The sequence below is a fragment of the Lampris incognitus genome, chromosome 5 (assembly GCF_029633865.1).
Source record: "Lampris incognitus isolate fLamInc1 chromosome 5, fLamInc1.hap2, whole genome shotgun sequence".
Classification (NCBI taxonomy): Eukaryota; Metazoa; Chordata; class Actinopteri; order Lampriformes; family Lampridae; genus Lampris; species Lampris incognitus.
The window spans coordinates 56542614-56559198 of NC_079215.1; the positions used below are offsets into that span (position 1 = coordinate 56542614).

The window sequence follows — 16585 nt, forward strand, 5'->3', positions numbered from 1 at the left end:
GATAAGTGCCTATCCTTGTCTATGGTTGATCTGACGCCGGGAGAATCGTATGGCTAGCCTGGAACCCTCTGTTGTAGCTGGAACCAGTGGTGGAATTGTGTTTTGTTCTGTCTTCCTCCGCCGACTGCCTGTATAACGCCGGAGAGACCTGTCCCCGAACCGGACCCACAGTATAGCCTACGGCCCAGTCAACAGAGCGCGCCGCGGGAAGTTGGAGGGACCTCGTCACGCAGGGAACCAAGCGCTTCACCGAGGAAAGGAGAGACATTCATTTGAGTTAAGCTGGCGCCCAATAGCCTACTAGATAGTTAGCCTCTGCCGGCCGAGCTCAGTGGTGGAGTGGGAGCTGCAGCGGCCCGGGCCTTAAGCCTTCCATGTACCCTAGTGCACTAGGGTTTACTGTGGATTATGCGAGTGCTCCCTGCGTCGGAGGTGACTAGAGTGGAGTGTTCCCTGGTTAGAGGGGCAGTTAGTTAGTTGACCCATTTGGTTTCCATGTGTATGTAGTGGTTTGCTAATGTTTGGGGTGCAATAGCAAAAGTAACCTTCACCTGACTTGACTTTATACCTGTATGTTCTTGGAGTGTGGGGTCCGGGCAGTGGGGGTACTCATTAGGGCTGACGAGGAGGCAGCAGGGAGCTATTTAGCTAGGGGTGCGGGAAGGGCTTCCTTACAGTGCTGTGCTATAAATTTGTCAGATGTAGCATTCTAAAGTAGTGTTTTATGAATTGTTAAAGGTATGCAATGAAATATTGTGAATAAAGTGAGTGCTATCCAAAGGAGTTGAATCAAGTGCAACTGGACTTGGTATATATCCGTGAAGACGTTTCGCCTCTCATCCAAGAGGCTTCCTCAGTTCGTGCCTTTCTGACTAGACCAAGCTAGTCTGACTGGCTGGTGATGAGACTCAGAATATATCCTCTTGGAGTCGTAGTCAGAGCTATAGATATGCGTGGCTCTTTGTGATCCGATGTTTACCAATGCCCGTCGCTAACAGAGCCATAGGTATGGGTGGCTCTTTTGTGTACCGATGTTTGGCCGTGCCCGTCGTTATCGGAGCTATTGATATGCGTGGCTCTCCTTTGCTCCGATGTCCAGCCGGGTCCGTCGCCATCAGAGCTGTTGATTTGCATTTGTTTAGCAGCGACAGTCATTGGGGGTGTTAGTTTCGACTTCATTGTGCAGAGGTCATGAGAGTCGTTGGAGCCGTTAGTGACCGACTGTTGTTCTTGGAGGCTAGGCTTTTGAGTCTCCTGGGTAGAGACGAAAGGACGGCATTGTAATTGGGAGATAGGTGGTGTCGTAGACCTCCTCCTCTGTTGAGGGATGGTTTTTCCAGTTTCGCATAGATGGCTTCCTTCACCCCTCTTTCAAACCATCTATCTTCTCTGTCCAAAATGTGTACATTGCTGTCCTCGAAGGAGTGTGTCTTCTCCTTTAGGTGTAGATAGACTGCTGAGTCTTGTCCTGAGGAGTTTGGCCTTCTGTGTTGGCCATCCGTTTGTGTAGTGGTTGTTTGGTTTCTTCTATGTATAGGTCAGTGCAATCCTCATTGCATTGTACGGCATACACCAGATTGCTTTTCCGGGTGTGTGGTACACGGTCTTTGGGATGAACCAGTCTTTGTCGGAGTGTGTTGCTGGGTTTGAAGTATACCGGGATGCAGTGTTTGTTGAAAATTCTCCCGAGTTTCTCGGAGACCCCAGAAACATACGGGATGGCTGTGCTCTTCCTTCTGTTCCTTTTCTCCTCGTCGCTCACCTGGTTGGTCTTTCTGGAACGTGTTGCAGTTTTCACAAAGGTCCAACTGGGGTAGCCGCAGTTAGTGCTGTTATACCTACCTGCCCTGTTTGTGTGTGTGTGTGTATTTTGGGGATGCTGTGAACCGTGTCACCGGGTTGATAAATAGGCCGGAACCATCACTAGTGATGACATTATAACCCCGAAATACACCAGGCACAGCAGGCGGAGTGGGTTTTTTGGCGGACCCACCAGCGGGGCCAGCCCCACAAACGCGAATGTTCCATCAGGTGACCAACAACGGTTCCAGCTAGCTGCGACCAACGACCTCACTGAAGTTACGCTGGTAAACACGGAAGTGGGAGTTTCCCTAATGGCCACGAATCAGCACAGCGGGTCACACGCCAACGAAGGCACTATATTGCCGCTCGTTGATACCACTGAGACGCCTCATTGCAAAAAAGTCCAGTTCACAAACACCAGCGCTATAAGCCACATGAGTGAGCATTATTGGCGTCTTCAGACAGTTGGTGGTCACTGAAGCACATTATAATAAGGGTCTGCGAATGTTCTCATTCATCCAGGTCATGGTTATCCAAAGGAGTTGAATCAAGTGCAACTGGACTTGGTATATATCCGTGAAGACGTTTCACCTCTCATCCAAGAGGCTTCCTCAGTTCGTGCCTTTCTGACTAGACCAAGCTAGTCTGACTGGCTGGTGATGAGACTCAGTATTTATCCTCTAGGAGTCATTGTCAGAGCTATAGATATGCGTGGGTCTTTGTGATCAGATGATCAGAAGAGCCCACGCATATCAATCGTTGTCAGAGCTATACTAGATATGCGTGGGTCTTTGTGATCAGATGATCAGAAGAGCCCACGCATATCAATAGCTCTGACAACGACTCCTAGAGGATAAATACTGAGTCTCATCACCAGCCAGTCAGACTAGCTTGGTCTAGTCAGAAAGGCACGAACTGATGAAGCCTCTTGGATGAGAGGCGAAACGTCTTCACGGATATATACCAAGTCAAGTTGCACTTGATTCAACTCCTCTGGATTATAATAAGGGGTGTCACGCCCAGACTTTCCAGTGATCATGGCAGCAGTGATTGTGGCCAGATAATTGTTTCATGTAAAAAAAGAAAAAAAAATGGCGCTATTTGACTACATAAATAAGAGGGGGTTGAAAACTGATGTCCAGTCGGCTGCTGTTCACGGAACCGACGTCAGAAGTTGCGTAATCTGCTGCGCTAGCTGCGTCTGTGTTGCACGGAGTTACCTGCCAGCCGTGTTTTCTGAGATTTCAAGCGAGTGGCAAATGCTTTAATTGATACTGAATTAATTAACCACATCGTTTTAACTACAGGATCGTGGATACACATTGATTTATTTAATGTGCAATGAAAACACACACACACACACACACATACACAAGGTTGCTTTGCTGCTTCGCACTGCCTCTGGTACAATGAGGTGTTTATTTTAATCATTTCTAAACAGATTGTACTGCTGTTGGAGGGCCGCGTAGAGAAAGAGACCTAGACCAGCCGTATAAAAATAGAGATGCCAGTAGGGCGTGTGCGCGGCCCCTTGGCTCGCACATACGACAGGCTCCGAAAGAGAGATCTCTTGTCTAAGCCTTCTTCCAGTACAGACGGTAGTTCCGTCAGTTCATCGGGTGAATGTCGCCACCCGCTGGCGTAGCTCACATTTGTGGATTGCCACAGATCCGCGCGGCACAAATGGGACAAAATCCACAAATAAATAGGGGGGAAGTCACAAATGTCACGTGACACACAAACACACGGGAAGCGGTCCACAAATGTGTAAAACCCGTTCCACCTGTAAAAATGGATCCACAAATGCGAAAATGTTTAATGAAATAATGGAAGTCCAGTCAAAACTTTCATACTCTTCTGGCTTGGGAATCGCGAAAATGTGTCATAGACAAATGTCGTTATCGTATTGCAAATTGGAGTTTGCATGTTCTCCCCGTGTCTGCGTGGGTTTCCTCCGGGGGCTCCGGTTTCCTCCCACAGTCCAAAGTCATGTAGGTCAGGTGAATCAGCCACACCAAATTGTCCCTAGTTGTGAATGTGTGTGTGTGTGTGTGTGTGTGTGTGTGTGTGTGTGTCGGCCCTGTGATGGCCTGGTGGCCTATCCAGGGGGTCTCCCTGCCTGCCGCCCAATGACTGCTGGGATAGGCTCCAGCATCCCCGCGACCCTGAGAGACAGATAAGCGTTTTGGATAATGGATGGATGGATCCCGTGGTCAGCGTGGCAGCTTCAGTTGAATATAATGAACACGTTCTGCTGCTGTAGACTTGTCGTGCCGCTGCAGTTCTTTATTTAGGCTGCAAACTGTGGCGTAGGCAGAAATCGGTGTGGGTGGGCACGGAAAATCAGGTGGGGCTAACCCGTCCAAGACTAATCATACTTAATAGGTTCTGAAATGCATATGTTAACCAAAATAGGCCATTACAACTATACTTGCCTGAGTGCACCACAGTTTAATCACATACGTCATCATCTTATACATCGTCAGAAGGTAATATTACAGGCACCAAGATGAACATTAACAGCATCACATAGCGTGGCACGGCGGCCACACACACACACACACACACACACAAACAAGTGTTGTCAGGCACACACTCAGTCATGTCAGCTTCCCAATAAAAGTTTTGTGTTGTTGTGGCCTGTTAATTTACTGTCACTTGACAATACAACATTTATGAGTTTATTCAAAACATAAATTAGCCTTATGCACACAGTCACTAGCCGCTTCTTTGCACCTAACAGTGAGGAGTTTCGCCACGTGCCACGTAGCACGTGGGAGGATCACGCTATTCCCCCCCCCCCAGTTCCCCCTCCCCCCTAAACAGGCGCCCCGACCGACCAGTGGAGGTGCTAGTGCAGTGACCAGGACACATACCCACATCTGGCTTCCCACCCGCAGACACGGCCAATTGTGTCTGTAGAGTCGCCCGACCAGGCCGGAGGTAACACGGGGCTTCGAACCAGTGATTCTCGTGTTAGTAGGAAACGGAATAGACCACTACGCTACCCGGACACCCCGAAACAATTTTTTTCATTTGCATTTGCTGAAGTAGAGAGTCGGCTTCATGTTTTGTGTGGCCGGAGCTTTCAGAGAATTCAGCAAGGGTCTCCAAAATTGGACCAAAAAGTGTCAAGACTTTATTTACTGCATTTGATCACGGGCTCGATTGGACATTGCAGGATCTCTCTAGTTCCAAGGTTTGTTTCCTTGGTCGCAGCTGTCGTTGGCTCTCCATAAATCTAGCATGTCTATGTGACCCTGTCATGAAACTATGCATGTTTTTCATGACATCAAAAAATGTTGGAATGCCGGGAGACACCATTGATGCTGTTCACAGGGCGGTGGGAATTGCAGTGCACATATACACTCACTGGCCACTTTATTAGGCACACCTGTCCAACTGCTCGTTAACGCAAATTTCTAATCAACCAATCACATGGCAGCAACTCAATGCATTTAGGCATGTAGACCTGGTCAAGACGATCTGCTGCAGTTCAAACCGAGCATCAGAATGGGGAAGAAAGGTGATTTAAGTGACTTTGAACGTGGCATGGTTGTTGGTGCCAGACGGGCTGGTCTGAGTATTTCAGAAACTGCTGATCTACTGGGATTTTCACGCACAACCATCTCTAGGGTTTACAGAGAATGGTCCGAAAAAGAGAAAATATCCAGTGAGCAGCAGTTCTGTGGGCGAAAATGCCTTGTTGATGCCAGAGGTCAGAGGAGAATGGCCAGACTGGTTCGAGCTGACAGAAAGGCAACAGTAACTCAAATAACCACTCATTACAACCGAGGTATGCAGAAGAGCATCTCTGAACGCACAACACGTCGAACCTTGAGGCAGATGGGCTACAGCAGCAGAAGACCACACCGGGTGCCACTCCTGTCAGCTAAGAACAGGAAACTGAGGCTACAATTCGCACAGGCTCACCAAAATTGGACAATAGAAGATTGGAAAAACGTTGCCTGGTCTGATGAGTCTCAATTTCTGCTGCGACATTCGGATGGTAGGGTCAGAATTTGGCGTCAACAACATGAAAGCATGGATCCATCCTGCCTTGTATCAACGGTTCAGGCTGGTGGTGGTGGTGTAATGGTGTGGGGGATATTTTCTTGGCACACTTTGGGCCCCTTAGTACCAACTGAGCATCGTGTCAACGCCACAGCCTACCTGAGTATTGTTGCTGACCATGTCCATCCCTTTATGACCACAGTGTTCCCATCTTCTGATGGCTACTTCCAGCAGGATAACGCGCCATGTCATAAAGCTCGAATCATCTCAGACTGGTTTCTTGAACATGACAATGAATTCACTGTACTCAAATGGCCTCCACAGTCACCAGATCTCAATCCAATAGAGCACCTTTGGGATGTGGTGGACCGGGAGATTCGCATCATGGATGTGCAGCCGACAAATCTGCAGCAACTGCGTGATGCTATCATGTCAATATGGACCAAACTCTCTGAGGAATGTTTCCAGTACCTTGTTGAATCTATGCCACGAAGGATTAAGGCAGTTCTGAAGGCAAAAGGGGGTCCAACCCGGTACTAGCAAGGTGTACCTAATAAAGTGGCCAGTGAGTGTATATGGCGTGGGGAAGTGTTTGCGATAAAATAATACGTCCCCCTTCTTTGTTGCCGGAGATAACCGATGCCCCATTGAAACCAAATCCAATGCACCATGCGGGGTCCAGCTGCAGTGGCTCCAGTACTTGCAGGATCTTTGCTGATAGAGCATTTACGTTCATGTCTCCACAAAACCCAGAGCCCTTTCCTTCAACATGCATTTCTTTGTGTATGTATGTGATACAGACTTCCACAAGCTCTTATTTTAATGAGTCTTTACACTCATCTGCCAGAATTGCACAGTACGTGTCTCGTCATTCAAATCCGTCTTTATTTTGCGGATAAGTAGCAATGCTGCGATTTCCAGTATCTCATTCTGGATGTCGGGGCTCGTAAGTTTCCCGTTTCTAGGTAATTCCTCCAGTCGCTGTTTTAGTTCTGGGTCATAGTTAGAGGTCAGTTGGAATAATTCCAAGACGTTGCCTCTGTTCAGTGCTTCTTCGTTATCACAATACCTTGTTTTGCACAGAATAAAATGAAGTCTGTCACAACTGTAACCGAGCATTTTACCGCCCGGTGCGGGATTCGATCTGAGGTGTACTGCGCCACAAGGTGACCTCGCTAACCGCTCAACTAAAGGGGCCTTCCTTTCGCCAATCGGCCAGTGAAATTTTTTTTTTTAAATAGCTTACAGTAGTCACCCTCGCCCGGAAGCGCGCCCTCGGGCTTCTTTATTTCCGCGCTCTGCACACTTCCGGACACTTCCGGATCCCACCGCTGCCGCTTATGTAACCAGTATATTTCCTCCCGCAGTGGGATTCGAACCGCTCGACCAAAGGGGTCGAACCCTGGCTGATCAGCCAGTGAGTCTTTTGTGGGTTACAGTAGTCACCCTCTCCTGGAAGCGCGCGGTTAAACCCGCGCTCCGAAGAGACTGGAATCTGAATCCCACCGCTGCCACCAATGTCTACTGCTACTACTACTTTCGGCTGCTCCCGTTAGGGGTCGCCACAGCGGTACATCCGTTTCCATCTCTTCCTGTCTTCTGCATCTTCCTCTGTCACACCAGCCACCCGCATTTGTCTTCCCTCACCACATCCATAAACTCCTCTTTGGCCTCCCTCTTTTCCTTTTGCCTGGCAGCTCCATATTCAGCATCCTTTACCCAGCATCTCTCCTCCACACATGTCCAAGCCATCTCAATCTTGCCTCTCTTGCTTTGTCTCCAAACTGTCCAACTTGAGCGCTGCCACCAATGTAACCGAGCATTTTCCCGCCCGGTGCGGGATTCGACCCGAGGTGTACTGCGCCACAAGGCGACATCGCTAAACGCTCGACTAAAGGGGCCGACTCCCTGGCCAATTGGCCAGTGAGTGTTTTTAGTAGTTTACACAACTTTAATGTGCTCTGTATTTCTTTCCACAAACAGGGCGTTTGTGGAAAGGCAGCATTGTTCAGCTGGTTGATAATATTTCCCAGTCCTGGCTGGTGGCTTTGCTTGTATCCCTCGGTTCTGCCCAGCGCTGTCGCATGTGCCCTGCTACCCCCGTGTTTCACACAACATTGGAAAAGATGTTTCCAGTCTTTGAAGCCAGTTTTTATGAATCAGCCCTCAGTGGCCGTTTAGGGGAAATGGCGACATGCCTTACTAAACACAGCATCTCTTGAAGTGCTGTACTCTAGCCATGAGAATCTCTCACACCACCGGACAGAACCCCCCCCCCCAGCTTTGCCTGCTATAGTGGTCACTGGGAACGAACTGCGTTTGGACTGGGTCGCAGGTTCATCTGTAGTGGACAAGTCTGATGGTGCTTTTACGTCCTCAGTGCTGGGCCAAGCCGAGCCTGGAACAAACGAATACCAGTAAACGGTGTTGGGAGGGTTACTTTTAAAATGTATTCTGCTACAGATTACAGTATACATCTCATGAAATGTAATTTGTAACGTATTCCGTTAGATTACTCAATGTGAGTAACATATTCTAAATACGTTGGATTACTTTTATTTACTCTTACATTTTGTGTAACAGTATATAAGTATAGCATTCACACAATACTACTTACTTGAGTAGACTATTGTGTTTCTTCTATTGTATCAACTGGCTGAATGCATATGGGTCACCTTAAATATAGATTAACAAAGGATAGAGGAGTATGTAAACACAAAAGATCTATGCTTTTTTTATCTGGTAAAAAGAAAAGAAAGAAAGAAGAGAACTTTTCCATGTCCTTTTCTTTATTTCCATAGCTGTAAGAATGAAAAACCTTAGACAAAGATGAAAATACAGCATACTGTTTTACAGGATTTACTGTTGAACTAACATTTAGGTATCGCTTTCACTGCATTTTGTGTCACAATCCTCTTAAAATAAGAATGGCACCAAAGGAAAAAAAAACATTAAGTAATCCATTAATTTCAAGAATGTAACTGTATTCTGAATACCATAAATTTAAATTGTAACTATTTGAATACAGTTACTCATATTTTGTATTCTAAATACGTAACGCCGTTACATCTATTCCGTTACTCCCCAACCCTGCTGGTAAAATATGGTTTGTATTCATTCTTGGGCATTTAAAATATTTAATTTTGCTTTTCTGAGTGTCTGGCTGCAGATACCGGTGCTTTGGCACGGGGGATGATGTCGTCATCAGAGAATCAAGCGCTAAGTCACGTGCTGCTGCAGCCCAGGACAGGGCTGAATTAACAGCTACGTATGTGTTGTTTCTTGGCACTTGTTGAGAAACTGGTGCTGGAGTAGGTGTCTCTTCCTGCTGCTCCTCACAACGTCTTTTTTTAGAAACTTAAGCATGCAGCTTTGTTTCGCTGTATTTTTTTTTAAAACCTACAGTTGTAGTATTTGCTCCTCTGCAGTGGCGCGGGCTGTACACTGAGTGAAAGAGAAGGGGCTGCTCGCAATCTGGCATTTGTGAAATGCACCGCCTCTCAAAAAATCTGACTTATCAAGAAGCAAGAAACAAGAGTTATTTTATTTTTATTGGTCACGTATTCCGATAATTGAAACGTATTCATTGACTGCTATTCACTGGATGACCCTGCAAAAAAGGGAAGCCTTCTGATTGGGTGGGTCCGAGTGTCAAGTGGGTGGGCCCAGGCCAGCTAGGCCCCACCCACAATTACGCATCCAGCTGTAAATTGTTTATTTATTTATTTATTTTTAAAGAATTCATTCACACTGTGCCTCTTCTGCCGGAAAAAAAACAACCCCCGAATAATTTCCTGTTGCCGAAATTCGATGGCTGAGATGTCTGCAGAGTCCATCCATCCATTACCCAAACCGCTTATCCTGCTCTGAGGGTGGCGGGGATGCTGGAGCCTAACCCAGCAGTCTTTGGGCAGCAGGCGTGGAGACACCCTGGACAGGCCGCCAGGCCATCACACAGGGCTGGCATACACACACACATCCATACCTAGGGACAACTTAGTGTGGCCGATTCACTTGACCTACATGTATTTGGACTGTGGGAGGAAACCGGAGCCCCCGGAGGAAACCCACGCAGATACGGGGAGAACATGCAAACTCCACACAGAGGACGACGCGGGATGACCCCTAAGGTTGGACTACCCCGGGGCTCGAACCCAAGACCTTCTTGCTGTGAGGCGACCGCGCTAACCACTGCGCCACCGTGCCGCCCGGCTGCAGAGTCAGACTCTTCGTCTTCGAAATGGGCATACTCCCATTACTTTCAGTTTATTAAAGAAAAGGACAAAAACACAATTTAGCAGACTTGGATCCTCTGTCTGCCTGCACATCTTTGTGTCCAAGGCCGATCCCTTACTTAAAAAGATCTCGGCTATCTAATAGTTCTGTATCATCACAGTATTGTTAATATAAGTGGTTCATATAGGCTGTTTCATTAGGCTGTACATACCACCCACCACTGGATTTGTACTGCAGTAAACCTGAGCGCCTGTGCTTTTAGTACCCACAATGAAATTATATAATACTGCCTAGTCGTACTTCTGCGGTTATTCTGGTGAAAGTTGTAGGGAATTCAGGGGTCAACCAGGAACCGCCGCAGTTGGGACGCGAACCCAGGTCTCCCGCACCACGGGCAGCTACGTTAACCAGTCGACTAAAGGGTCCGACCCGTTAGCCAAGGGGCCAGCGAGTCTAGTCATCCGTGCTCGTTGCAAAGTAACGCAAAAGTAGTGTAATCAATATTGTGAAGTAACATTACTTTCAAATGAAAGTAGTAAGTGATGTGTAATGGATTACATTTTGGAACTGTAATCCATTTGCCCACCACTGGAAATGTAATCCAGTTGCCCACCATTGTTCCTGATAAGAAAACATGTTGAGATGTCTATCCAAAAAAAAAAAAAAAGCAGGGGAGAATGTGAAAGATCATCTGCAAAAAAGTCCCTCATGGTCTTTATGGACCTGTGACCAAACGAGCCCCCGGCCATGTTTGAGTTCTGCATCAAACAAGAGTCGTGTAAATCTGGTTAAAGAAGTCGTTGCTAGCATTGAAAAGGTTAAACCTCATTGACAGAGAAAGTGTGTGTGTGTGTGTGTGAGTGAGAGTGAGAGAAAGAGAGGAAAAACAGAGCCTAACCCCAACTGAAATGCCTTCCTTTTCTGTTTCACATAAACATAGGCCCGCCTCCTTCTCTCTCTCCCTCACTCTATCTCCCCCCCCCCCCCAACACCCCCTCTTTCTCTCTGGATTTCTTTCTTCAGTCCACTCATATGTTTCTATTTAAGGCCAGCAGTACCGACTACCATTATTTGTGTGTGTGTGTGTGTGTGTGTGTGTGTGTGTGTGTGTGTGTGTGTGTGTGTGTGTGTGTGTGTGTGTGTGTGTGCGTGCACCTCCCACCCCAAACTACCCATCCAACGGCATGCTCCCAGAGGCAGTGGAGGGGAGGCCTTTTCTGTCGACCGCACTGTTGATTTTCCACAGGGAAACTTCTCCATTCTTCCACTCGCTCACTCCCCAGCCGTCCCCTCCAAACGCTCGCAGCTCAGTTTCTCCTCTCCCTCTCACCCCTCTCTCTCCTTCTTTCTCCCCCTCTCCCTTTCCCTCTGCCGCTCTCCTTGAATCTTGGACTCGGTTTCTATTCATGGATAACCTGCGTCCCGTGTGCAGGACGCGACCCCCCCGCCCCACCTCCCCTCTTCCTTCCACTTTTCTTTCCCTCGGTTTCTGATCCCTTCCGATGCCCCTTAGTCCATCGCTGTGGGTCCGAGGACGACTCACCTTTATGGCCAGGCGTTTGGGATCATGCAGCCAGGTCATAAACTTGCACACTGACTGGTGGAGAAGGACGAGCGGCGGCGACAGTGGCGGGGCGAGGGGGTCGGCCGATGGCAGCGCACCGGGCGCACAGCGGCGTCGGCGGGGGGAGCGGGTGCTCGCGGGGGGCCGCGGCGGGCAGCTGGCTGACGGCCTGTTTCTTCCCCTCAGGGATTGACAGCTCGGAGCCCATGGTGCTGGAGCAGTACGTCGTGGTGGCCAACTACGAGCGGCAGGAGAACTCCGAGATCAGCCTGAAGGCCGGGGAGACAGTGGACGTGATCGAGAAGAGCGAGAGCGGTGAGTTGTTGTTGTTTTTAAGCATGTTCATGTCACACAGCACTTCCTGATAGCGGCATACATGCAGCGCTGCTGGTGTCACATGCAGTGACAGCTGATGATGGTCCCACGTATTATGGGTTTGTGTCGGTGGGACAGCTGACATAAACACAATAAGGCGCCAACAAAAGGGGGGAAAAGAACTTCTGACACTAAAAAAACATCTTTAAGAAATATTCAGACCAGTGGGACTGTTGGAATGTCTTTACATGCAATTTGCAGTCACGTAGGTGTTACGGGGGAGGTTTCCGTACACGGTGTGAGGAAATACCGTGGCTGCAAATACACTCGTTTGACACCTAAACCCAGACCCACTTTACTGACAATGTCGCACACTCGTACCACTTGTACATACATCCGATTCCTGTATTTTAACTTATTTGTATTACCTTTCTATGATTTAATTATGTCCATGTGTCTTACACACATCATCTATTATGCCAAATCCCTTGTCAGTGAAATTTTAGCTGGTGAGGAAAGTGGCTTCTACCATGGTCCTAGCAGAAACCTTTCACATCATTCAGCAGAGCTCCACCGAGTTTCAGAGTTTCAGAGAGTTTGAGAGCGCTGTGTGTCGTAAAACTCACTCAGATCACGATGTGCACATCACAAACATTATATATATATACATATATATAAAACTTTGTTAAAAAAAAACACTCAACGGTAGGGAAAGTGCTCAACAAATAAGGAGCAAAATAATCCAGTGATTACAGCTGATCATTGCTTATGGCATGAAACAGGCTTGTACTGTCTCATAAAGAATTTACTTGACTCACTGGATTACATATATATACACACACACACACACACACACACACACACACACACACACACACACACACACACACACACACACACACACACACACTATATGGACAGAAGTATTGGGACACACCTCTTAATCATTGAATTCAGGTGTTTCATTCAGACCCATTGCCACGGGTGTATAAAATCCAGCAGCTAGCCATGCAGTCTGCATTGACAAACATTTGTGAAAGAGTGGGTCGTTCTGAAGAGCTCAGTGAATTCAAGCGTGATACTGTCATAGGATGCCACCTATGCAGTAAGTCAGTTCGTGAAATTTCTTCCCTGCTAGATATTCCACGGTCAACTGTAAGTGGTATTATTGAATAGTGGAAGCGTTTAGGAACAACAGCAACTCAGCCACACGAAGTGGCAGACCACGTGAAGTCACACAGCGGGGTCAACGAGTGCTGAGGCGCATAGTGCGTAAAGTCGCCAACGCTCTGTTGACTCAATAGCTGCAGAGGTCCAAACTTGCTCTGGCATTAACAGCAGCACAAAAACTGTGCGCCGGGAGCTTCATGGAATGGGTTTCCATGGCCGAGCAGCTGCATGCAAGCCTTACATCACCAAGCACAATGCCAAGCGTCGGATGGAGTGATGTAAAGCACACTGCCGCTGGACTCTGGAGCAGTAGAAACGTGTTCTGTGGAGTGATGAATCACGCTTCTCTGTCTGGCAGTCTGATGGACAGGTCTGGGTTTGGCGGATGCCAGGAGAACGTTACCTGCCTGACTGCATTGTGCCAGCTGTAAAGTTTGGCGAAGGAGGGATAATGGTATGGGGTTGTTTTTCAGGGGTTGGGCCCCTTAGTTGCAGTGAAGGGAAATCTTAGTTCTTCAGCATACCAAGACATTTTGGACAATTCTATGCTTCCAACTTTGTGGGAACAGTTTTCTGTCCCAGCATGACTGTGCCCCAGTGCACAAAGCAAGGTCCATTAAGACATGGTTGGGTGAGTTTGGTGTGGAAGAACTTGACCAGCCCACACAGAGCCCTGACCTCAGCCCCATCGAACACCTTTGGGATGAACTAGAACGGAGATTGCGAGCCAGGTCTTCTCGTCCAACATCAGTGCCGGACCTCTCAAATGCTCTTCTGGATGAATGGGCAAAAATTCCCACAGACACACTCCAAAATCTAGTGGAAAGCCTTCCCAGAAGAGTGGGAGCTGTTATAGCTGTAAAGGGGGGGACCAACTCCATATTAATGCCTATGGATTTAGAATGTGATGTCATAAAAGCTCCTGTAGGTATAATGGCCAGGTGTCCCAATACTTTTGTGTGTGTAATATATATATGTGTGTGTGTGTGTGTGTGTGTGTGTGTGTGTGTGTGTATATGTGTGTGTGTGTGTGTGTGTGTGTGTGTATGTGTATATACATATATATACATATATACACACACATATATGTATATATATATATATATACACATATATATACATATACATATGTCACCTTGCAGCTGAATGATTATATTTGATCTCTGTTTTTCGTGAAAAGTCGAGTTCATGTCGCAACGTGTACAAATTTACAACCATTCTTCTTCTTCTTCTTCTTCTTCTTCTTCTTCTTCTTCTTCTTCTTCTTCTTCTTCTTCTTCTTCTTCTTCTTCTTCTTCTTCTTCTTCGTTTGTTCTGTTGTTCTGTTGTTTCTGTCTTCGGTAACACATGCAGGAGTGCACACACACACACACACACAGACACACACACACAGACACACACACACACACACACACACACACACACACACACACTCACATCAAATCCCTCACCGCCACTCAGTCTTTCCCTGCTCTCCTCACGTGCTTTCACTTCATAGTCTCTTCTTACCACCACCTCTACCCTCCCTCCCCCCTTTGTCCTCAAGCTCTCCCCATCCCAACCGGCACCTCCTGCTCCCTCCTCTACTTTCTCCCACTCTCTCTCTCCTCTTCTCCCAAACTCCCATCTGCTAACTGGACCCCAGCACCACCTGTAGACGCTGTCTGCTCAGCAGCTGGACTGTGTGTGTGTGTGTGTGTGTGTGTGTGTGTGTGTGTGCGTGTTACAGGCGCTCTTACTTTCTGCAACAGGAACGTCACCCATAATCATAATCAAGAGTCCCCGGTACAGGGAGTCAGAAGAGACTTGTTGTTAGAGGACACCACGTTGCCATCTGAGGTGACGTTTCTGAGCTGGAGATGTGTGAGAACATGAAGAATGGGGCAAGAGGGAGGGCTTTTCTCAGTTATCTTGCCCCACACATCTTTAACTGATTATGTGACTTAATGAGTTCCCCCCCTCCACAACCAGCTCACCATGACTCCAGACTGGACTCCTACAGGCAAAGCATTCACCCCCCCCCCCATCTGCAGCCCATAACCAGCAGAGAATTGTGTGGGTATTGTCTAAGCCAATGCCCTTTTACAGGGAATTACTTCAGGAAAAGACTGAGAGGAACCCATTGTTAAAAGAAAATTGAATTCAGGAAAACGGATACTTTGAGTTTCAAACTTCTCGTTTTTGTTTCTGAGACTTCTTAATTTCTATTACTGCCATCCGTCACCTCAGAGGGGGGCTTATTTTTCATTGTTGCAGCCAGAAAGCTGTTTTGAGGGCGAGACATAAAGATAAATAAACAGCCCGTCTTGTTTTTTCCCAAAATAGCACACCGTAACTGGCTTCAGACATGCTGCGTTTTCTTCAACACGGCCCTGTTAATCCAGTGTTGCAGTGTGAAACTCGACGGAGTCCGGGAATATTTTTTATGTATTTATTGTCTCAGCGATGCTCTAAGTAAGAATCACTCACACTGAATGCAAAAGCAGTGATTCAGTTCCTTGTCCAAAAGAACAAGGCAGTTTATCCACACATGCCAGAATCAAACCTGTGACTTTCAGATACTGAGGCAGCTTCTCTGGCCACAAGGCTGCTCTGTTGTCTGGGGACAGGAATAGGCTGCAAATGAAATGCAGAAAATGGCCACAGTTGTGGTCAGCATGTGTGTTCCCCATGTTATCGTGGTCATCAGTGTAGTTTGAGGCTCTGTGCTGTTTCTCTGCACACGCTCTGCAGTATTTCACTGGACCGAGACGGTGGAGCAGCAGCTGTGGTGATGAAGAAAGCGATAGCGTCCCTCAGACAGTGCCCAGTCAAACACATCTGACAACAGATACCAGCCCTGCAGATACCAGCCCTGCAGATACCAGCCCTGCAGATACCAGCCCTGCAGATACCAGCCCTCCTGCTGTGCTCCAGGCTTCACTGCAGCTTTGCATTCTGTATGGTTATATTTCCTTTTTTTGTTGTTGTTGTTGTTTTTGATTTTGTTTTTTAGACCCCCCCTTTTTTTTCTCCCCAATTTTACTTGACCAATTGCCCTATTTCCCGAGCCACCCCGGTCGCTGTTCCACCCCCTCTGCCGACCCGGGGAGGGCTGCAGACTACCACATGCTTCCTCCGATACATGTGGCGTCACCAGCCGCTCCTTTTCACCTGACAGTAAGGAGTTTCGCCAGGGAGACGTAGCGCATGGGAGGATTACGCTCTTCTCCCCAGTCCACCCCCCCCCCGCCCCCCGAACAGACGGCCCAACTGACCAGAGGAGGGGCTAGTGCAGCGACCAGGACACATACCCACATCCGGCTTCTCACCCGCAGACACGGCCAGTTGTATCTGTAGGGATGCCCGACCAAGTCAGAGGTAACACAGGGATTCGAACCAGCGATCCCCTGTTGGTTGGCAACGGAATAGACCGCTACGCTACCCGGGCGCCCGCTATATTTCCTTTGACATAAGGATGATTATACGGGTGGGGGTACCTGC

At 47.9% G+C, this 16585-nt stretch overlaps 1 protein-coding gene across 1 annotated transcript in view; it reads left to right on the forward strand.

The window, feature by feature from the left end:
* The window catches only part of sh3pxd2aa (SH3 and PX domains 2Aa), a 193069-nt gene that overhangs the window by 119261 nt on the left and 57223 nt on the right, over positions 1-16585 (forward strand). The window contains exon 7 of the mRNA XM_056279980.1: positions 11804-11932. Within this exon, the coding sequence (XP_056135955.1) occupies positions 11804-11932 (129 nt within the window). The remainder of the gene's footprint in view (positions 1-11803; positions 11933-16585) is intronic.